Source organism: Pseudophryne corroboree, chromosome 1, assembly GCF_028390025.1.
Source record: "Pseudophryne corroboree isolate aPseCor3 chromosome 1, aPseCor3.hap2, whole genome shotgun sequence".
Taxonomy (NCBI): Eukaryota; Metazoa; Chordata; class Amphibia; order Anura; family Myobatrachidae; genus Pseudophryne; species Pseudophryne corroboree.
In genome coordinates this window covers 401,929,791-401,953,047 of record NC_086444.1, presented here as the reverse complement: position 1 = coordinate 401,953,047, position 23,257 = coordinate 401,929,791, and the positions used below count along the sequence as shown (strand labels likewise).

The window sequence follows — 23,257 nt, the reverse complement described above, 5'->3', positions numbered from 1 at the left end:
TGCCCGGACGAGCATACACAATAAGGGAGGCATTTTGAATCCCGGGTAAGACTCATACCAGCCACACCAATCACACCGTACAACTTGTGATCTAAACCCAGTTAACAGTATGACAACAGAAAGGGCCTCTTAAAGATGGCTCCTTAACAATAACCCGAATTAGTTAACAATAACTATGTACAAGTATTGCAGATAATCCGCACTTGGGATGGGCGCCCAGCATCCACTACGGACTCCGAGAAATAGAATTATCGGTAAGTAAATTCTTATTTTCTCTATCGTCCTAAGTGGATGCTGGGGTTCCTGAAAGGACCATGGGGATTATACCAAAGCTCCCAAACGGGCGGGAGAGTGCGGATGACTCTGCAGCACCGAATGAGAGAACTCCAGGTCCTCCTTTGCCAGGGTATCAAATTTGTAAAATTTTACAAACTTGTTCTCCCCCGACCACGTAGCTGCTCGGCAGAGTTGTAATGCCGAGACCCCTCGGGCAGCCGCCCAAGATGAGCCCACCTTCCTTGTGGAGTGGGCTTTTACAGTTTTAGGCTGTGGCAGGCCTGCCACAGAATGTGCAAGTTGAATTGTGTTACAAATCCAACGAGCAATCGACTGCTTAGAAGCAGGTGCGCCCAACTTGTTGGGTGCATACAATATAAACAGCGAGTCAGATTTTCTGACTCCAGCCGTCCTTGCAATGTATATTTTTAAGGCTCTGACAACGTCCAACAACTTGGAGTCCTCCAAGTCGCTAGTGGCCGCAGGCACCACAATAGGTTGGTTCAGATGAAATGCTGATACCACTTTAGGGAGAAAATGCGGACGAGTCCGCAGTTCTGCCCTATCCGAATGGAAGATTAGATAAGGACTTTTATAAGATAAAGCCGCCAATTCAGATACTCTCCTGGCAGAGGCCAGGGCTAGTAACATAGTCACTTTCAATGTGAGATATTTCAAATCCACCTTTTTCAATGGTTCAAACCAATGGGATTTGAGGAAATCTAAAACTACATTTAGATCCCACGGTGCCACCGGAGGCACCACAGGAGGCTGTATATGCAGTACTCCCTTGACAAAAGTCTGGACCTCAGGGACAGAGGCCAATTCTTTTTGGAAGAATATTGACAGGGCCGAAATTTGAACCTTAATGGATCCCAATTTGAGACCCATAGATAATCCTGATTGCAGGAAATGTAGGAAACGACCCAGTTGGAATTCCTCCGTCGGAACCCTCCGATCCTCGCACCACGCTACATATTTTCGCCAAATGCGGTGATAATGTTTCACGGTGACTTCCTTCCGTGCCTTAATCAAGGTAGGAATGACTTCTTCTGGAATGCCTTTCCCTTTTAGGATCTGGCGTTCAACCGCCATGCCGTCAAACGCAGCCGCGGTAAGTCTTGAAAAAGACAGGGACCCTGCTGTAGCAGGTCCCTTCTCAGAGGTAGAGGGCACGGTTCGTCCGTGAGCATCTCTTGAAGTTCCGGATACCAAGTCCTTCTCGGCCAATCCGGAACCACTAGTATTGTTCTTACTCTTCTTTGCCGTATGATCTTCAATACCTTTGGTATGAGCGGCAGAGGAGGAAACACATACACTGACTGGTACACCCAAGGAGTTACCAGTGCGTCCACAGCTATTGCCTGTGGATCTCTTGACCTGGCGCAATATTTGTCCAGTTTCTTGTGGAGGCGAGACGCCATCATGTCTACAATTGGTCTTTCCCAACGGTCTATTAACATGTTGAAGACTTCTGGATGTAGACCCCACTCTCCCGGATGAAGATCGTGTCTGCTGAGGAAGTCTGCTTCCCAGTTGTCCACGCCCGGGATGAACACTGCTGACAGTGCTATCACGTGATTCTCCGCCCAGCGAAGAATCTTGGCAGCTTCTGCCATTGCACTCCTGCTTCTTGTGCCGCCCTGCCTGTTTACATGGGCGACCGCCGTGATGTTGTCCGACTGAATCAACACCGGCTTTCCTTGCAGGAGAAGTTCCGCCTGGCTTAGAGCATTGTAGATTGCTCTTAGTTCCAGAATGTTTATGTGAAGAGACTTTTCCAGACTCGTCCATACTCCCTGGAAGTTTCTTCCTTGTGTGACTGCTCCCCAGCCTCTCAGGCTGGCGTCCGTGGTCACCAGGATCCAATCCTGAATGCCGAATCTGCGGCCTTCTAATAGGTGAGCCTTCTGCAACCACCACAGAAGTGACACCCTTGTCTTTGGTGACAGGGTTATTCGCAGGTGCATCTGCAGATGCGACCCTGACCATTTGTCCAACAGATCCCTTTGGAATATTCTTGCATGGAATCTGCCGAATGGAATTGCTTCGTAAGAAGCCACCATTTTTCCCAGGACTCTTGTGCATTGATGTACTGACACTTTTCCTGGTTTTAGGAGGTTCCTGACCAGATCGGATAACTCCTTGGCTTTTCCCTCTGGAAGGAAAACCTTTTTCTGAACCGTGTCCAGAATCATTCCTAGGAACAGCAGACGAGTTGTCGGGATTAAATGGGATTTTGGAATATTCAGAATCCACCCGTGTTGTCTTAGCACCTCTTGAGATAGTGCTAAAGCTGTCTCCAGCTGTTCTCTGGACCTTGCCCTTATTAGGAGATCGTCCAAGTATGGGATAACTAATACGCCTTTTCTTCGAAGAAGAATCATCATCTCGGCCATTACCTTGGTAAAGACCCGAGGCGCCGTGGACAATCCGAACGGCAGCGTCTGAAACTGATAGTGACAGTTTTGAACAATGAACCTGAGGTACCCCTGGTGTGCGGGGTAAATCGGAACGTGTAGATACGCATCCTTGATGTCCAAGGATACCATAAAGTCCCCTTCTTCCAGGTTCGCTATCACTGCTCTGAGTGACTCCATCTTGAACTTGAACTTTTTTATGTAGAGGTTCAAGGACTTCAGATTTAGAATAGGCCTTACCGAGCCATCCGGCTTCGGTACCACAAATAGAGTGGAATAATACCCCTTTCCTTGTTGTAATAGGGGTACTTTGACTATCACCTGCTGAGCGTACAGCTTGTGAATGGCTTCCAACACCCTCTCCCTTTCGGAAGAGACGGTTGGTAAGGCAGACTTCAGGAAACGATGAGGAGGATCCGTCTCTAATTCCAACCTGTACCCCTGAGATATTATCTGCAGGATCCAGGGGTCTACCTGCGAGTGAGCCCACTGCGCGCTGTAATTTTTGAGACGGCCCCCCACTGTCCCCGAGTCCGCTTGAGAGGCCCCAGCGTCATGCTGAGGTTTTTGCAGGAGCCGGGGAGGGCTTCTGTTCCTGGGAAGGAGCTGCCTGTTGGTGTCTCTTCCCTCTTCCTCTGCCTCGTGGCAGGTACGACAAGCCCTTTGCTCTCTTATTTTTGTAGGAGCGAAAAGGCTGCGGTTGAAAGGTCGGTGCCTTTCTCTGTTGGGGAGTGACTTGAGGTAAAAAAGTGGATTTCCCGGCAGTAGCCGTGGCCACCAAGTCTGATAGACCAACTCCAAATAACTCCTCCCCTTTATACGGCAAAACCTCCATGTGACGTTTTGAATCCGCATCGCCTGTCCACTGTCGTGTCCATAAGGCTCTTCTGGCTGAAATGGACATAGCACTCACCCGAGATGCCAGTGTGCAAATATCCCTCTGTGCATCACGCATATAGATAAATGCATCCTTTATTTGTTCTAACGACAGTAAAACATTGTCCCTATCTAGGGTATCAATATTTTCAATCAGGGATTCTGACCAAACTACTCCAGCACTGCACATCCAGGCAGTTGCTATAGCTGGTCGTAGTATAACACCTGCATGTGTGTATATATTCTTTTGAATAACTTCCATCTTTCTATCTGATGGATCCTTAAGTGCGGCCGTCTCAGGAGAGGGTAACGCCACTTGTTTGGATAAGCGTGTGAGCGCCTTGTCCACCTTAGGGGGTGTTTCCCAGCGCGCCCTAACCTCTGGCGGGAAAGGGTATAATGCCAATAACTTTTTTGAAATTATCAACTTTTTATCAGGAGCAACCCACGCTTCATCACACACGTCATTTAATTCTTCTGATTCAGGAAAAACTGTTTGTAGTTTTTTCACACCATACATAATACCCTGTTTTACGGTATCTGTAGTATCAGCTAAATGTAACGTCTCCTTCATTGCCAAAATCATATAACGTGTGGCCCTACTGGAAAATACGTTTGAATTTCTACCGTCGTCACTGGAATCAGTGCCCGTGTCTGGGTCTGTGTCGACCGACTGAGGCAAAGGGCGTTTTACAGCCCCTGACGGTGTTTGAGGCGCCTGGACAGGCATTAATTGATTGTCCGGCCGCCTCATGTCCTCAACTGACTGTTTAAGGGAAGATAAACCATCACGTAATTCCACAAATAAAGGCATCCATTCTGGTGTCGACCCCCTGGGGGGTGACATCTGCATATTTGGCAATTGCTCCGCCTCCACACCAATATCGTCCTCATACATGTCGACACCACGTACCGACACACACCGCAAACTCACAGGGAATGCTCTAATGAAGACAGGACCCACTAGCCCTTTTGGGGAGACAGAGGGAGAGTCTGCCAGCACACACCACAAAGCGCTATATATACAAGGGATATCCTTATATTAAGTGCTCCCTTATAGCTGCTTTAATATATATATATATAGCCATTAATGTGCCCCCCCTCTCTGTTTTACCCTGTTTCTGTAGTGCAGTGCAGGGGAGAGACCTGGGAGCCGTTCTGACCAGCGGAGCTGTGACAGAAAATGGCGCCGTGTGCTGAGGAGATAGGCCCCGCCCCTTTTTCGGCGGGTTCTTCTCCCGCTATTTTTCCAGTCAGGCAGGGGTTAAATATCTCCATATAGCCCCTATGGGCTATATGTGAGGTATTTTTAGCCTTGTATAAGGTTTATATTTGCCTCTCAGAGCGCCCCCCCCCAGCGCTCTGCACCCTCAGTGACTGCCCAGTGAAGTGTGCTGAGAGGAAAATGGCGCACAGCTGCAGTGCTGTGCGCTACCTTATGAAGACTGAGGAGTCTTCAGCCGCCGGTTTCCGGACCTCTTCACGCTTCAGCATCTGCAAGGGGGTCGGCGGCGCGGCTCCGGGACCGGACTCCACGGCTGGGCCTGTGTTCGATCCCTCTGGAGCTAATGGTGTCCAGTAGCCAAGCAGCAAATCCACTCTGCATGCAGGTGAGTTTACTACTTTCCCCCTAAGTCCCACGTTGCAGTGATCCTGTTGCCAGCAGGACTCACTGTAAAGAAAAAAACCTAAACTAAACTTTCTCTAAGCAGCTCTTTAGGAGAGCCACCTAGATTGCACCCTTCTCGTTCGGGCACAAAATCTAACTGGAGTCTGGAGGAGGGTCATAGGGGGAGGAGCCAGTGCACACCACCTGACCTAGTAAAGCTTTACTTTTTTGTGCCCTGTCTCCTGCGGAGCCGCTATTCCCCATGGTCCTTTCAGGAACCCCAGCATCCACTTAGGACGATAGAGAAAATAAGATTTTACTCACCGGTAAATCTATTTCTCGTAGTCCGTAGTGGATGCTGGGAACTCCGTAAGGACCATGGGGAATAGACGGGCTCCGCAGGAGACTGGGCACTCTAAAAGAAAGATTAGGTACTATCTGGTGTGCACTGGCTCCTCCCTCTATGCCCCTCCTCCAGACCTCAGTTAGGATACTGTGCCCGGAAGAGCTGACACAATAAGGAAGGATTTTGAATCCCGGGTAAGACTCATACCAGCCACACCAATCACACCGTATAACTCGTGATACTATACCCAGTTAACAGTATGAAATATAACTGAGCCTCTCAACAGATGGCTCAACAATAACCCTTTAGTTAGGCAATAACTATATACAAGTATTGCAGACAATCCGCACTTGGGATGGCCGCCCAGCATCCACTACGGACTACGAGAAATAGATTTACCGGTGAGTAAAATCTTATTTTCTCTGACGTCCTAGTGGATGCTGGGAACTCCGTAAGGACCATGGGGATTATACCAAAGCTCCCAAACGGGCGGGAGAGTGCGGATGACTCTGCAGCACCGAATGAGAGAACTCAAGGTCCTCCTCAGCCAGGGTATCAAATTTGTAGAATTTAGCAAACGTGTTTGCCCCTGACCAAGTTGCAGCTCGGCAAAGTTGTAAAGCCGAGACCCCTCGGGCAGCCGCCCAAGATGAGCCCACTTTCCTCGTGGAATGGGCTGTTACTGATGTAGGATGCGGCAATCCAGCCGCAGAATGCTCCAGCTGAATTGTGTTACAAATTCAGCGAGCAATAGTCTGCTTAGAAGCAGGAGCACCTATTTTGTTGGGTGCCTACAGGATAAAAAACGAGTCAGTTTTCCTGACTCCAGCCGTCCTGGAAATATAAATTTTTAAGGCCCTGACTACGTCCAGTAACTTGGAATCTTCCAAGTCCCTAGTAGCCGCAGGCACTACAATAGATTGGTTCAAGTGAAAAGCTGATACCACCTTAGGGAGAAACTGGGGACGAGTCCTCAATTCTGCCCTATCCATATGGAAAATCAGATAAGGGCTTTTACATGAAAAAGCCGCCAATTCTGACACACGCCTGGCCGAAGCCAAGGCCAATAACATGACCACTTTCCACGTGAGATATTTCAAATCCACAGTTTTAAGTGGCTCAAACCAATGTGATTTTAAGAAACTCAACACCACGTTGAGATCCCAAGGTGCCACAGAAGGCACAAAAAAGGGGCTGAATATGTAGCACTCCTTTTACAAATGTCTGAACTCCAGGCAGTGAAGCCAGTTCTTTCTGGAAGAAAATCGACAGAGCCGAAATCTGGACCTTAATGGAACCCAAATTTAGGCCCATAGTCACTCCTGACTGTAGGAAGTGCAGAAAACGACCCAGCTGAAATTCCTCTGTTGGGGCCTTCCTGGCCTAACACCACGCAACATATTTTCGCCAAATACGGTGATAATGGTTTGCGGTTACTTCTTTCCTGGCTTTTATCAGCGTAGGAATGACTTCCTCCGGAATGCCCTTTTGCTTTAGGATCCGGAATTCAACCGCCATGCCGTCCAACGCAGCCGCGGTAAGTCTTGGAACAGACAGGGCCCCTGCTGTAGCAGATCCTGTCTGAGCGGTAGAGGCCATGGGTCCTCTGATATTATTTCTTGAAGTTCTGGGTACCAAGCTCTTCTTGACCCATCCGGAACCACGAGTATCGTTCTTACTCCTCGTTTTCTTATTATTCTCAGTACCTTTGGTATGAGAGGCAGAGGAGGGAATACATAAACCGACTGGTACACCCACGGTGTCACTAGAGCGTCCACAGCTATTGCCTGAGGGTCCCTTGACCTGGCGCAATATCTAGTTTGTTGTTTAGGCGGGACGCCATCATGTCCACCTGTGGCCTTTCCCAACGGTTTACCAACAGTTGGAAGACTTCTGGATGAAGTCCCCACTCTCCCGGGTGTCGGTCGTGTCTGCTGAGGAAGTCTGCTTCCCAGTTGTCCACTCCCGGAATGAACACTGCTGACAGTGCTAAGACGTGATTTTCCGCCCATCGGAGAATCCTTGTGGCTTCTGCCATCGCCATCCTGCTTCTTGTGCCGCCCTGTCGGTTTACATGGGCGACTGCCGTGATGTTGTCTGATTGGATCAGTACCGGCTGGTTTTGAAGCAGAGGCCTTGCCAGACTTAGGGCATTGTAAATGGCCCTCAGTTCCAGAATATTTATGTGTAGGGACGACTCCTGACTTGACCAAAGTCCTTGGAAATTTCTTCCCTGTGTGACTGCCCCCCAGCCTCGAAGGCTGGCATCCGTGGTTACCAGGACCCAGTCCTGTATGCCGAATTTGCGGCCCTCTTGAAGATGAGCACTCTGCAGCCACCACAGTAGAGATACCCTGGTCCTTGGAGACAGGGTTATCAGCCGATGCATCTGAAGATGCGATTCCGACCACTTGTCCAAGAGGTCCCACTGAAAGGTTCTTGCATGGAACCTGCCGAATGGAATTTTGCTTCGTAAGAAGCTACCATTTTTCCCAGGACTCGTGTGCAGTGATGCACCGATACCTGTTTTGGTTTCAGGAGGTCTCTGACTAGAGATGACAGCTCCTTGGCTTTCTCCTGCGGGAGAAACACTTTTTTCTGTTCTGTGTCCAGAACCATCCCCAGGAACAGCAGGCGTGTGGTAGGAACCAGCTGTGACTTTGGAATGTATAGAATCCATCCGTGCTGTTGTAGCACTTCCCGAGATAGTGCTACTCTGACCAACAACTGCTCCATGGACCTCGCCTTTATAAGGAGATCGTCCAAGTACGGGATAATTAAAAACTCCCTTTTTTCGAAGGAGTATCATCATTTCTGCCATTACCTTGGTAAAGACCCTCGGTGCCATGGACAGTCCAAACGGCAGTGTTTGGAATTGGTAATGGCAATCCTGTACCACAAATCTGAGGTACTCCTGGTGAGGATGGTAAATGGGGACATGTAGGTAAGCATCCTTGATGTCCAGGGATACCATGTAATCCCCCTCCTCCAGGCTTGCAATAACCGCCCTGAGCGATTCCATCTTGAACTTGAATTTTTTTATGTATGTGTTCAAGGACTTCAAATTTAAAATGGGTCTCACCGAACCGTCCGGTTTCGGTACCACAAACAGTGTGGAATAGTAACCCCGTCCTTGTTGAAGTAGGGGCACCTTGACTATCACCTGCTGGGAATACAGCTTGTGAATTGCCTCTAGCACAGCCTCCCTGCCTGAGGGAGTTGTCAGCAAGGCAGATTTGAGGAAAACGGCGGGGGGGAGACGCCTCGAATTCCAGCCTGTACCCCTGAGATACTACTTGAAGGATCCAGGGATCCACCTGTGAGCGAGCCCACTGATCGCTGAAATTTTTGAGGCGGCCCCCCACCGTACCTGGCTACGCCTGTGGAGCCCCAGCGTCATGCGGTGGACTCAGAGGAAGCGGGGGAAGAATTTTGATTCTGGGAACTGGGAAGCGGGGGAAGAATTTTGATTCTGGGAACTGGCTGACTGGTGCAGCTTTTTCCCTCTTCCCTCGTCTCTGTGCAGAAAGGAAGCGCCTTTGACCCGCTTGCTTTTCTGAAGCCGAAAGGACTGTACCTGATAATACAGTGCTTTCTTAGGCTGTGAGGAAACCTGAGGTAAAAAATTTTCTTCCCAGCTGTTGCTGTGGATACGAGGTCCCAGAGACCATCCCCAAACAATTCCTCACCTTTATAAGGCTCTATGTGCCTTTTAAAGTCAGCATCACCTGTCCAGTGTCGGGTCTCTAATACCCTCCTGACAGAATGGACATTGCATTAATTCTGGATGCCAGCCGGCAAAATATCCCTCTGTGCATCCCTCATATATAAAACGACGACTTATGTTCGCAAAATAGTATCCCTGTTTGACAGGGTTACAGACCACGCTGCAGCAGCACTATCTGCAGGTCTCAGTCTAGTACCTGAGTGTGTAAATACAGACTTCAGGATAGCCTCCTGCTTTTTATCAGCAGGTACCTTCAAAGTGGCCGTATCCTAAGACGGCAGTGCCACCTTTTTTGACAAACGTGTGAGCGCCTTATCCACCCTAGGGGATATCTCCCAGCGTAACTTATCCTCTGGCGGGAAAAGGTACGCCATCAGTAACTTTTTAGAAATTACCAGTTTCTTATCGGGGGAACCCACGCTTTTTCACACTTCATTCACTCATTTGATGGGGGAACAAAACACTGCCTGCTTTTTCTCCCCAAACATAAAACCCTTTTTTAGTGGTACTTGGGTTAATGTCAGAAATGTGTAACACATTTTTTATTGCCGGGATCATGTAACGGATGTTCCTAGTGGATTGTGTATATGTCTCAACCTCGTTGACACTGGAGTCAAGACTCCGTGTCGACCTCTGTGTCTGCCATCTGAGGGAGCGGGCGTTTTTGAGCCCCTGATGGCCTTTGAGACGCCTGGGCAGGCGCGGGCTGAGAAGCCGGCTGTCCCATAGCTGTTACGTCATCCAGCCTTTTATGTAAGGAGTTGACACTGTCGGTTAATACCTTCCACCTATCCATCCACTCTGGTGTCGGCCCACAGGGGGCGACATCCCATTTATCGGCATCTGCTCCGCCTCCCCATAAGCCTCCTCATCAAACATGTCGACACAGCCGTACCGAAACACCGCACACACACAGGGAATGCTCTGACTGAGGACAGGACCCCACACAGCCCTTTGGGGAGATAGAGAGAGAGTATGCCAGCACACACCAGAGCGCTATATAATGTAGGGATAAACACTATCACTGAGTGAATTTTCCCCAATAGCTGCTTGTATAAACAATATTGTGCCTAAATTTAGTGCCCCCCCTCTCTTTTTAACCCTTTGAGCCTGAAAACTACAGGGGAGAGCCTGGGGAGCTGTCTTCCAGCTGCACTGTGAAGAGAAATTGGCGCCAGTGTGCCGAGGGAGATAGCTCCGCCCCTTTTTCGCGGACTTTTCTCCCGCTTTTTTATGGATTCTGGCAGGGGTAATTATCACATATATAGCCTCTGGGGCTATATATTGTGATTATTTTGCCAGCCAAGGTGTTTTTATTGCTGCTCAGGGCGCCCCCCCCCAGCGCCCTGCACCCTCAGTGACCGGAGTGTGAAGTGTGCATGAGGAGCAATGGCGCACAGCTGCAGTGCTGTGCGCTACCTTGGTGAAGACTGAAGTCTTCTGCCGCCGATTTTCCGGACCATCTTCATGCTTCTGGCTCTGTAAGGGGGACGGCGGCGCGGCTCCGGGAACGAACACCAAGGACGGGTCCTGCGGTCGATCCCTCTGGAGCTAATGGTGTCCAGTAGCCTAAGAAGCCCAAGCTAGCTGCAAGCAGGTAGGTTCGCTTCTTCTCCCCTTAGTCCCTCGTTGCAGTGAGCCTGTTGCCAGCAGGTCTCACTGTAAAATAAAAAACCTAACATATACTTTCTTTCTAGGAGCTCAGGAGAGCCCCTAGTGTGCATCCAGCTCGGCCGGGCACAGAAATCTGAGGTCTGGAGGAGGGGCATAGAGGGAGGAGCCAGTGCACACCAGATAGTACCTAATCTTTCTTTTAGAGTGCCCAGTCTCCTGCAGAGCCCGTCTATTCCCCATGGTCCTTACGGAGTTCCCAGCATCCACTAGGACGTCAGAGAAATGTATATATATATATACATACATATATATATATATATATATATATATATATATATATACATATACACACACTCACACATATATATATATATATATATACACACACACACACACATATATGAAAACAAATATCTTCCACCCTGGACCTGATTGCATGTGTGTTTTCATGGCTACAGACTTGTTTTTTTTTAAAACAAATAATATTTATTTGAAATAAACAAATCAGTATCACAATAGAATGTACAAATTTCCTCAAAAGAAGACAAAGTAGCGAAATCAGTGCATATACCACATATAAAGCATACTTTCTGTCCAGTGTATAATAGGAATCCTGCGCTGGCATTGGCACCAATGGTAATGCTTCTCTAAAAAGAATATTCAAATTTTAACCAGGTTCTGAGCTGGTTCCAGAATCCATTCTTCAATGTAAAGGAGGGTTGTTTGGTGTGCATGTAACCACTGTGAGGGACATGGTTACATGACGGTCTGGAAGTGGCAATGGGCTGATATCTGAATAGCTTTCTTAAATATCCTTCATTTTAAGATTGCATGGCTTCGGAAATAATACAAGTGATTAAAATGTACTATATAAATCACCCTTGAGCCTGGTTCCCACCAACACATTAGCCAAGCAATTCAAATGTTCAGCAAAAACCCTTGGAATAATGATTAGAATGCCCACTCCACCCCATCCAGCCACCAGGTAAGGTGAAGTTACTAATTATCTAGCAGGTATGAGTCAAGTATTTGGGCAGTACGGATGGTGTAATGGTTAGCATTACTGCCTCACAGCACTGAGGTCATGGGTTTGATTCCCACCATGGCTCTACCTGTGTGGAGTTTGTATATTCTCCCCCTACTTGCGTGGGTTTCCTCCAGGTACTCGGGTTTCCTCCCACAATTCACAAATATACTGGTAGGTCAATTGGATCTAAACAAAAATTAACCCTAGTGTGAATGTGTGTACATGTGGTAGGAAATATAGATTGTAAGCTCCACTGGGGCAGGGACCGATGTGAATAGCCAAATATTTTCTGTAGAGCGCTGCAGAATGTGTGCGCTATATAAATAACTCGTAATAAATAAGTCTTTTTCATCAGAGCTGTAATACAGTAACAGCCATCAGGCCTAACGCTATACACCTATTTAGGAAAGCCTTGGGTGGCATTATCCTTGTAACATAAGGAGATATAATTAAGAGGGGAAGCGGTTACCATACCGCTAGTTGGGATCCTGAACGTCACAATGCCGATGCCGAAATCCCGGTGCCACAGGCTTTCCTCCCTTTATGGGTGTCCACGACACCTATAGAGGGAGAACAAATTCTGTGAAGAGCGTAGCGAGCCACTGTGCCCGCAGCAGGGCATACCGCTGCAGGTTTGTTAACGTTTGCCCCGCTGCCGGTATACCCGTGGCCGGAATCCCACTGTTGTTATGTCGGTTTTAGGTACCAATCCCATTAAGAGTATCCATAGGCGCATCGCCGCACAACATATCCATTCTACTGTTACTTCTGTCTGAGTCTAGAGGACATTTTCTGACCTTGTAATGTAAACAATCACATACTGTAATACATTCCTCAGTACTGCATTGTTAGACGCACATATTGTAGCAGAAAGTAATAACTGTAGGGTAAGTTCTATTTCTGAAGTAATAAACTTATTAGAAAAACACTAGCAGCAGCATACAAAATGGAGCATAAAGACTAGCTCTGCCATGACCAGAGAAAAGTAGCTATTCCCAGCATGCCCAAGGGTCTGAGATGGTCACTTCTTGTGTTCAGCAGGTTTGTCCATATTGCTCCTACCGCCTCCTGATTGGTTTGTACACACAGACAGCCAGCAGGACCATGGCAATAAGCAGGACACTGAAGATGCTTCCCAGCAGCACTGAAAGACAGGAGCACACAGTTAGGGGTGGCACTTGATACACCGCCTGTCGGGATGTCGGCGCTCACCATACAGACGCTGGTATACCGACAAGTATTCTCTCTCTTGGGTGGACACCCCTGGGGGGGGGGGAGAATAAATAGCGTAGCGCGCCACCATGCCCGCAGCGTTTGGCTAGTTACCACAGACAATCATACAAAAAACTTAAGCCCATCGTCATCTCAACATACACTTATATTTTCCCGAGTACTGGATGCATATCTATATCTGCTGCAATTGGAAATTTGTTGGGATTTTTTTCGTTTGTTTTTTTGAGTCATTTGTTCCAATGAAAATGACATTTCCTCAACCACCCCCTGGGAATTGTGAGAGCAGAGCGAGATCTGCGGCAAACACTGAGCACATTGTCATGCGAGTACGGATGCCAATATGGGGAACAATGCAGAGCTATCGTGGCACAGACAGCACCCTACATGCAGCCGGCATGCCGACACACACAGCAGCCCCTGCACACGGTAGGCCCGCATACAGAACACTGCAGGCATGCCCACACACAGAACCCTGTATATAGTCGGCATACCAACATACGGCCGGCGGCATGCCCACACGACTCTCACCCAGGTTCTGTTTGAGCAACACGTCATAGGGCCGGCTGGGGTGCGGCGGGCTGTCGGTCTGTGCGTGGCCGCTGGATGCATACAATGACAGGGTGATGATGAGAAGGGACAGCGGCCGCTCCGTGCTATGGAGCGTCGCCTCCATCCTCCTCCTCAGCAGCCGCCCTCTCGCCATCTCATCCCAATCCGCACTGACGGGGGATGGCTGGGAGGAGGTCCCGGCATGGTGGGAGGAGGAGGCGGGAGCTCCCCGGTGGCCTGATTGGGAGGAGGAAGAGTGGGGCGCTGCTGCTGGGACAGCCGCGCTACGCCACATCGGAGGTGCCCCCTGGCTGTGCGGGTGCTCTATAGCGGTGACAGCAGAGCGCGGGTGTAGGGGGCGCCCGGGTCACAGGCTGAATGCACTCATGTCACGGTGCTAGGCCTGAGTGTCCGGCTCCGTGCTGCTGCTACTACTCGGTCCAACCTTCATACAGGCTGCTTTTATGACCACCCCGCCCCGCTGATCCACCTGGACCCCGCCCAAGCCCTGGCCAGGATCTCTGTATGACATGCTCCCCACTTGTATAATAAGTATTACGCTGCTTGAAGTATACTCTGCCGCTCTATGGTTTGACCTAGAACTGTCTTGTTCTTGGTGCAACCACATCACTATGGCACAGGTTCTCAAACTCGGTCCTCAGGACCCCACACAGTGCATGTTTTGCAGGTAACCCAGCAGGTGCACAGGTGTATTCATTACTCACTGACACATTTTAAAAGATCCACAGGTGAAGCTAATTATTTCACTTGTGATTTTGTGAGGAGACCTGCAAAACATGAACTGTGGGGTCCTGAGGACAGAGTTTGAGAACCTGTGCACTATGGTTTATCAAATTGCAGTGTCCCGGCTTAAAAGGATAATATGGTAAGACTACATATATGGTCCTGTAGAATAATGACTTATGGAACAAACTAAATAGTAGAGAGAATTGGACACCCACGAGTGGTAATAGTGCATGTGGGTCGGAATTCTGTGTGCCAGCATTGTGATTGTTCGGGATCCTGCCGTCGGCATGGTGACCACCGAGATCCTGAGCGTTGGTCACATGAACAGATCGCGTTTTGCTGCTGCTGTCATCACTATTCAATTGCTGCTGCTAACAAACGCTAAATGCCGTGAGAGGCTATGGGGTATATGCAATTGCGGTCGAATTCCCGAAAATGTCGAAAAACGGGACATTTTCGCCCCAAAAAAAAATTAGACAATGCAATTCTGTACTTTTCGTAAAAAAAACGGACTTTCCAAATTCGACTTTTTGAAATTCGACATTTGTCAAATTCGACGTTTCTGCAATGGTACAAATGCGGCAATTCGACAAAAGTATATTCAATTGAAGTTTGTAAATTCGACAACAGTGCTTTTAGACAGTAAATTCGTAATTTTCAATCCGCCACACTTTGCTGGCGGAATCTAATAAAAAATTTTAAAAACATGTTTTTTTTAGTGTTTTTTTTATTGGTAATAGCATATCTATTTATATTAGAAGGGATTAGGTACTTGGTTTATCTATTTTGGAGGCACAAGTATTATTTATATATTTTTTTTTTTTAAATAAAATTTTTTTTTTTTAAATACCCTTCTAGTCACCCCTGGCCGGGGTACCCTGGGGGAGTGGGGACCCCTTCAATCAAGGGGTCCCCTCCCCCAGCCACCCAAGGGCCAGGGGTGAAGCCCGAGGCTGTCCCCCCCATCCAAGGGCTGCGGATGGGGGGCTGATAGCCTTGAGAAAATTGAAAGAATATTGTTTTTTCCAGTAGTAGTACAAGTCCCAGCAAGCCTCCCCCCGCAAGCTGGTACTTGGAGAACCACAAGTACCAGCATGCGGGAGAAAAACGGGCCCGCTGGTACCTGTAGTTCTACTGGAAAAAAAATACCCAAATAAAAACAGGACACGCACACCGTGAGAGTAAAACTTTATTTCACACATGTCGACACACACATACTTACCTATGTTCACACGCCGACCTCTGTCCACTTGTCCAAGTAGAATCCACGGTGTTCCTGTGAATAAAATTATACTCACCTCAATCCAGTGTCCGGATCTTTTAAAATAATCCTCGTACTTGGCAAAACAACAAAACGAACACCCGGACCAAACGGACTGAAAGGGGTCCCATGTTTACACATGGGACCCCTTTCCACGAATGCAGAGACCCCCCCGTGACTGCTGTCACAGAAAGGTCCCTTCAGCCAATCAGCGAGCACAACGTCGTGCCACTCTGCTGATTGGCTATGCGTGTCTGAGCTGTCAGACAGCGCATCGCAAAGCCTCTCCATTATATTCAATGGTGGGAACTTTGTGGTCAGCGGTGAGGTCACCCGCGGTCAGCGGCTGACCGCGGGTAACCCCACCGCTGACCGCAAGGTTCCCACCATTGAAACTAATGGAGGGAGCTGTGCGATGCGCTGTCTGCCAGCAGACGCGCATACAGCCAATCAGGAGAGTGCCACGAAGTAGCGCTTCCTGATTGTCTTAAGAGACCTTTCTGTGACAGCAGTCACGGGGGGGGGGGGGGGGGGGGTGTGTCTCTGCATTCGTGGAAAGGGGTCCCATGGGACCCCTTTCAGTCCGTTTGGTCCGGGTGTTCGTTTTGTTGTTTTGCCAAGTACGAGGATTATTTTAAAAGATCCGGACACTGGATTGAGGTGAGTATAATTTTATTCACAGGTACACCGTGGATTCTACTTGGACAAGTGGACAGAGGTCGGCGTGTGAACATAGGTAAGTATGTGTGTGTCGACATGTGTGAAATAAAGTTTTACTCTCACGGTGTGCGTGTCCTGTTTTTATTTGGGTATTTTTTTTCCAGTAGAACTACAGGTACCAGCGGGCCCGTTTTTCTCCCGCATGCTGGTACTTGTGGTTCTCCAAGTACCAGCTTGCTGGGACTTGTAGTACTACTGGGAAAAACAATATTCTTTCAATTTTCTCAAGGCTATCAGCCCCCCATCCGCAGCCCTTGGATGGGGGGGACAGCCTCGGGCTTCACCCCTGGCCCTTGGGTGGCTGGGGAGGACCCCTTGATTGAAGGGGTCCCCACTCCCCCAGTGTACCCCGGCCAGGGGTGACTAGTTGGGTATTTAATGCCACGGCCGCAGGGCGCTGTATAAAAGTGACCCCCGGCTGTGGCATTATCTGTCCAGCTAGTGGAGCCCGATGCTGGTGTAAAAAATACGGGGGACCCCTACTCTTTTTGTCCCCCGTATTTTTTGCACCAGGCGCAGAGCCCGGTGCTGGTTTTAAAAATACGGGGGATCCCCTGTCAGTTTCCCCCCCGGATTTTTAGAACCAGGACCGGCTCGAAGAGCCCGAGGCTGGTTATGCTTTGGAGGGGGGACCCCACGCAATTTTTTTTCGGGTTTTTCCCCCATTTTTTAAAAATCGGATCAAAATCCGTCAAATCGGCCGTTTTTCGACAGCGGGACTGTCGAATCCGTTCTTTATTGAATATGTTGAATTCCGGCACCCACTTGCCGGAATTCGACGGTCGAATTGTGTCGAATTAAAAAACGGCCGAAAAATAGCCGCGATTCGCCGGTAATTGCATATACCCCCATATTTGTGTTTGCACCCTCCTGAGGTTACGCATTTTCCTCTTTTATCCCATTTTGAATGGTGGTTTTTAAACCTAAACTGACACTAGTACTACTTTTATACCAAAAGATGGGTCACACCCAGGAGCCATACACGGGTGCAACTCAGCAAGAGACCCCCTTTCATATAGCCGGGTTGGTGACGTCAGCGTTAACGTGTCCCAGAGGGGCACTTGGAGATCAGATAATTGATTCCTTTTGTGTGAGCGGGTGCTGTCGACCTGTTATACCTCGTTTACACTGCACCATGGGGGTAGTTCAGACCTGATCGCTAGGCTGCGTTTTCGTACAGTGGGTGATCAGGTCTAAACTGCGCATGCATATGCACCGCAATGCGCAGGTGCATCGCATGGGTACAAAGCGGATCGCTGCTCAGCAACGGGTTTGTGTAAAGGATCCATTCGCACGAGTGTTCGCAAGGAGATTGACAGGAAGAGGGCGTTTGTGGGTGGCAACTGACTATTTTCAAGGAGTGTCTGGAAAAACGCAGGCGTGTCCAAGCATTGGAAGGGAGGGTGTCTGACGTCAATTCCGGTCCTGAACAGGCTGAAGCGATCGCAGCGGCTGAGTAAGTCCTGGGCTGTGCAGACTCTGCACAAGATCTGTTTGTACAGTACTGATACTCATGCATTTGCACACTTGCACAGCTAAAATACACTCCCCCTGTAGGCGGCGACTATCTGATTGCAGCAGTGCAAAAATCACCTGCTAGCGATCAGGTCTGAATTAGGTCGCATGACCCAAGCTAGCCGAGTTGGATTCCCAGGAAACTGGACCCGGGTAAACCCTTTTACACTGAGCCACTCCCAGGTTATCACGGCAGTAACCTGGCCTGGGTTTTAAGCGGTGGTGTAAAACGGTTATAGTTTAGCAGTTAATCCTTGAAGTTCTACACCATGAGAGGTCTCTGGTCACTTTGGAAATTAAGGGCCTAATTCAGACCTGATCACTATTGTGCGAATTTGCAGGGCAACCAATTATCAATCGACTGCGCATGAGTATGGATCGTAGTGCGCACGCGCGAGTCCAAATTTCAAAATAATCCAGCTTTTTGGTCGTTAGTCAAATGCAAGTTGATTGATAGGAAGCGGACGTTTGGGGGTGGTAATTGTCCGTTTTCTGGGAGTGTCAGGAAAAACGCTGGCATTCCGAAGTGTTTTCAGGGAGGGTGTATGACGCCAGCTCCGGCCCCGATCAGCCTGTTTCTATCGCACTGTAGGAGTAGTTCCTAGGCTACGTATGAGTTCAATGATCTGACATATTGTGGTAGTTTGATGCCATTTACTCCTTGGAATTACTTGATGCTTGCCCCCCTCCTGCTGACCTCCTTCCCCACCCATCACACTGACACATTTTAGGGAGACAATTGCTGGCTTTATGTGTGTTTTTTGTTTACCCTTTTTTCCTTTTCTTTTTCCAACTTTTTCTTACTTTCTATGTATTTGCTGTAATTGTCTCTTTTTCACGTGTATTGTCAGTTACTGTGACTCTTATTTCTCTATAACACACTTGCATATAAATGTATAAAATGTATATGTACATTATAAAAATGTAAAACTTTTGCACCCATGTACTGTATATTTTCTGACAGCTCTTGTAGTCTTTTCTCTGGATTCTTTATTAAGTACAATAAAAACAGATAAATATAAAACTACAGTATAGCACTACACCTGTCTAATGGAGTCTGCTGGTTACCTAAAGATAAAAATAACCAGTGGTAATATGCAGACAGAAAAAAGTATAGATAAACTATTTGGTCATAAAATATATGGGGCTAGTAAAATGAAAGTGTCTTTTCTTAGGGTGTAATTCACACTGGATCGCTGCAGCGGCGGCAATCACAGTCTGAATCTTTTTTTGGAGTGCACACACACAGCAACCGCACTGCACGTGTGCACCGCGGGAGCCCAGTGAGATGCTATCAGCATCTCTGGCCTGCGATCGCCTCTGCCTGACTGACAGGCAGAGGCGGTCGCTAGGTGGGAGGGGGCATGCCAACGGCGTTGGCAGGGCGTGCTCCGAACAAGGGAGGCATGTCCGTATTGTTAGAAGGGGGGTGGATGGCGGGCCGAGGCGGCTGCGTAAAGTCACACGCAGCTGCTGCGACCCAGGATGTGGCAAGAAGCTCCCTGCCAGCGTGCAGGAGCTGCACTGGTAGGGAGCAACCCTTCAGGTACAAAAGCATCACCGCCGCCATGCAATGCTTTTGTTCCTGTGCAGGAAGGGGGGTGAGGTGGGGGAGTTGTGCCTGACATGCGGGGCGGACTGTCTGTGAAAGTGATTGTACATTTAGCACATCTACGATCAACTCTGAATTACCTCCTTAGAGCGCTCCAGAGCAAGTTCTAATGCTTGTAATGAACGTATTTCAGAGGAAGCCATAGCCATTTATTGAAAAAGAATACAAAGATTACTTACAAATGTTATCACTAGGTGGTGATGTGGCAATACAAATCATTTTGAGAAGATTATTTATCAAACTCATTTTGTGGAAAATTCGCCCAAAACTTCCATTTCTGGGGTATACTCACAAATATTCAGCATCATCAGAATGTACAGTATGTAGGGGTTACCGCAGAAAATATAGGCGATATCTGCTGTGACCCCCTCTTCAATCGAAAAAGGTTTCTGTGGAGGCTGTGAAATACTTGTGAATCATTCTGGATCTTGCCCCCGATAATGTCATATTCAGATGGTGATAGCCTATAGCAGCCTATGGGATATTGCTGGCCCCTTAAGGCATGCTAACAGTGCAGGTTTTAGTGACATCCAGGCTTCCGCATAGATGGTAAATTAGAATAACTGAGGTACTAATTAAAGAGATGGGTGAACTCAGGCGCAAAGAGTGGGTCTGCCCAATCTAATTCCCTTAATTACCTGCCCAGACAGGTACAAGAATACACAAAAAACAAATCAAAATGGGATTGATCAAAGGCGCCACTAAAAATGAGCAGGACATGTGTAACAATTGAATTCTTTCAAAGACAAATGTACAACACAGACAAATAAATATATTACTGATTCCTCGTGCGTGTGTGGTATCCTCCAATTTCTATTCTCATGTTGATATCAGAAAGTCCACAAGGTCACATGAAAATAAACAAATAAAGTACAATGTGTAATATTGCTTTACACTAGAATATTCTCCATTGTCTAGAAACAGAGCCCTGACGTGATGTTCTCCTTAATAGATAGAAGGATAGGATCTTCCCACCACTCTGAGTATATAGGCGGAGTATATAGGCGGAGAAACGCGTAACCAAGGAGCCCCGGAGTGCCGCTGAGCACAATACCCGAATTACCTGTACACAGTTCTGACGTCAGCGAAGAGAACGGGACCACGGATCACACCGGAAAAATCACCCTCCTCCATTGTTGTAACACGCTGGCAGGTCCAGTAGGAGGATCACAGAGGTACAGCACCAGTGCCGTGGGACCCAGGTAACTCTAACATAAGAGACTGTGTATTAAGGAATCCCTTTCAAAGGCTATTTCATTCAGCTGGATCCGTACTGTCACATTGTGGCATATGTGGATGACATTATATCAATCTTTAAAATCTTCATGAAAAATGAAACTATGTTTCCTTCTGGCCAGCAACTATTAACCATCTGAACTATTCCAAGGGATCTTACTACCAAGCGAGGACATTGTGCGATATTAATTTAGCTTGCACAGGTTTTACAAATGTTTCAAGCCAATTAGATTAAATTATCATTGGTATATATTTTTCTCTGGTATTCCATCTCAGTATCAGTTTTAATATTGGTGTTATTAATTGTTTTATTTATTGGTATTTATTATTTTTTTCTTTATCTTTATTTTATTTTTTCCTCTTTTTCTTTTTTTTTATTTTTGTTTTTTATGTCATCAATTAAAAGTTTATTGATTATCTATACCGCTAAATGAGTATCAATTATATGATTAAAGTAAGTCTAAATTTGTAGTAATCCTAGCAGCGCTCCCACTCTGTCTGTTTTTTGTTTCTATCATAATCACGGGGGTTGCAAAACATCCCTTAATGTGGGCAGCAGCAGCAGCTTTACTACTAAAATATTTCTGAAAAGGAATTGTATTAATAGCAGTTTCTCCACCGGTGAATCAGCGCAACACCTATTTTCCAATATTTTTTTACTTGTGTGTCAGTTTTGCTTTAGGGTGCGGCAGACATATTCTGTTTAGTCTCAAGTTTCCCTAAGATGTCTACTCTAAAATGTATTTCCGAAAGAATTGAGAGACGTAACACATATTTAAAGGGGACAACTTCTGTTGAACCCACGAAAATAAATGAGAATAGAAGTGATATGCATGGACTTTTCAATAAATTGGAAAATCTCTGCATAGAGGAAACAAAGCACTGGTGGGATCAATTATCCCTACAGAAATACCTAGACCAGAACCTTATACCGAGAGGGTTACGGATTTTAAAAACATCTACCTTTAAAGAGGATAAACAATTTACAGAAAATTGGGATTCTATTCTGGATAATTGTTCAAAAAATTTAATGAAACTACTCATAAAACATAGAGAGATGAGAGTGAATGACATGCAACAGGAGATAGAAAAAGTCCACACACTTTTGAGGGGTTTCACAGATGAATTAGGTTTTCATGAGAGGGATCAAAAAGTTAATAAAAAAGTGGAGGATTTTGAAAAATCCCTCATCAATAAGAAAAAGGACAAATTACACAGGGATAAGGGGGATTATGAGAGAGGGGAAATACACACTTACAATAAGAAATGGAGGGATTATAGGATTCGGGAAGAGGTCAGTTCTAACAGGTTTAATAGAAGATGGGAGTCACAAGAGGGTTCACAATGGGCCAATCATTCCAATAGAAATAGACAAAGTTACAGGGCACCTATAGGACAACAGTCAGGTCCAAGGGAGGGGACACGGTTCATCACTAGGAATAGATTTAGAACTTCCAGTTATGAACATTCCCCAAGACCACCCCAATATTCACCAAAAAGGAAGGAGCTAGAGCCAACACCCATTGGAAATGAGGGGGAGGCTTCTATTAACACCAACCAAAGGGGAAAAGATTTTTTAGACGAAAATCACAGATATCAGAATCGTCCAAACAGAAATCAGGAAGAATTCCACTGGTCCATAAAAAGGCGGAGAGATCAGGGTTCAGACGAAAAAGAGGAAGCAGGGGAAAATCCCGGAAAAAGTGTAAAACACAAATAAAATGCAAAGGTGTTTTTAATTTATCCAAAAAAGTCCTTACTCAGGAAGAAATCAAATTGTTAGAACGTGGATTAAACTTTGCTCCTAACTCAAAACCCAATATGTTTGAATTGTTTGTGGATTTAAACAAATTTACAAGGACTCTTAGTAGGAAACGGTATTTTGCCATGAAAACTCTGAAGTCTAAAGGTGAGCTAGGGACCCCAGTCATCCTTAATGAAGATGATGAGCATATGGTAGAAATGCTACAAGAGTTAGCAAGCGAATCCACACAGGAGGTAGCCCCAACTAAGATTTTTGATTGTGAAACTAATACATCCAAAAGACTGAATTTTAAATCCAAGTCTGAATTCTACCCCCTACAATACAGGGGCCCCTATATTGAGAGCTTCTACAAAGCTACACTGGAAGAATTTAGGGATATGTGTAGTAGATGTGAACATACACCCATGAGGGATAACCTCAGAAAAGGAGAGAGATTTGCTCTTGGGGAACTCCTTAAGGATAAGTCCATAACGATCAAACAGGCTGATAAAGGGGGAGGAGCGGTAATTATGGACACCACATACTATTTAGAAGAATCCAACAAACAATTGGGGAATCAGGGCTATTACAAGAAATTGCCCTGTAATCCAACGAATGTTTTCCAAAAAAAATTGGGATGTATGTTAAGAGAAGCTGAGGCGGTGGGCGCAATATCGAGAGATACCCATGGTTTTCTATATCCTCTGCACCCTATTATTCCCACTTTTTATTTTTTACCCAAGGT

General features: G+C 47.0%; 1 protein-coding gene across 1 annotated transcript; it reads right to left on the bottom strand.

Annotated features, from left to right (window-relative positions):
• Nucleotides 1-12,772: 12,772 nt before the first annotated feature.
• C1H12orf76 (chromosome 1 C12orf76 homolog) lies at nt 12,773-14,127 on the bottom strand. The gene is made up of 2 exons (XM_063913224.1): nt 13,657-14,127; nt 12,773-13,039 (listed from the first exon to the last, which is right to left on the bottom strand). Exons 1-2 carry the CDS (start codon nt 13,970-13,972, stop codon nt 12,954-12,956), a joined length of 402 nt encoding a protein of 133 aa, XP_063769294.1. The 5' UTR covers nt 13,973-14,127; the 3' UTR covers nt 12,773-12,953.
• Between the last annotated feature and the right edge of the window lie 9,130 nt (nt 14,128-23,257).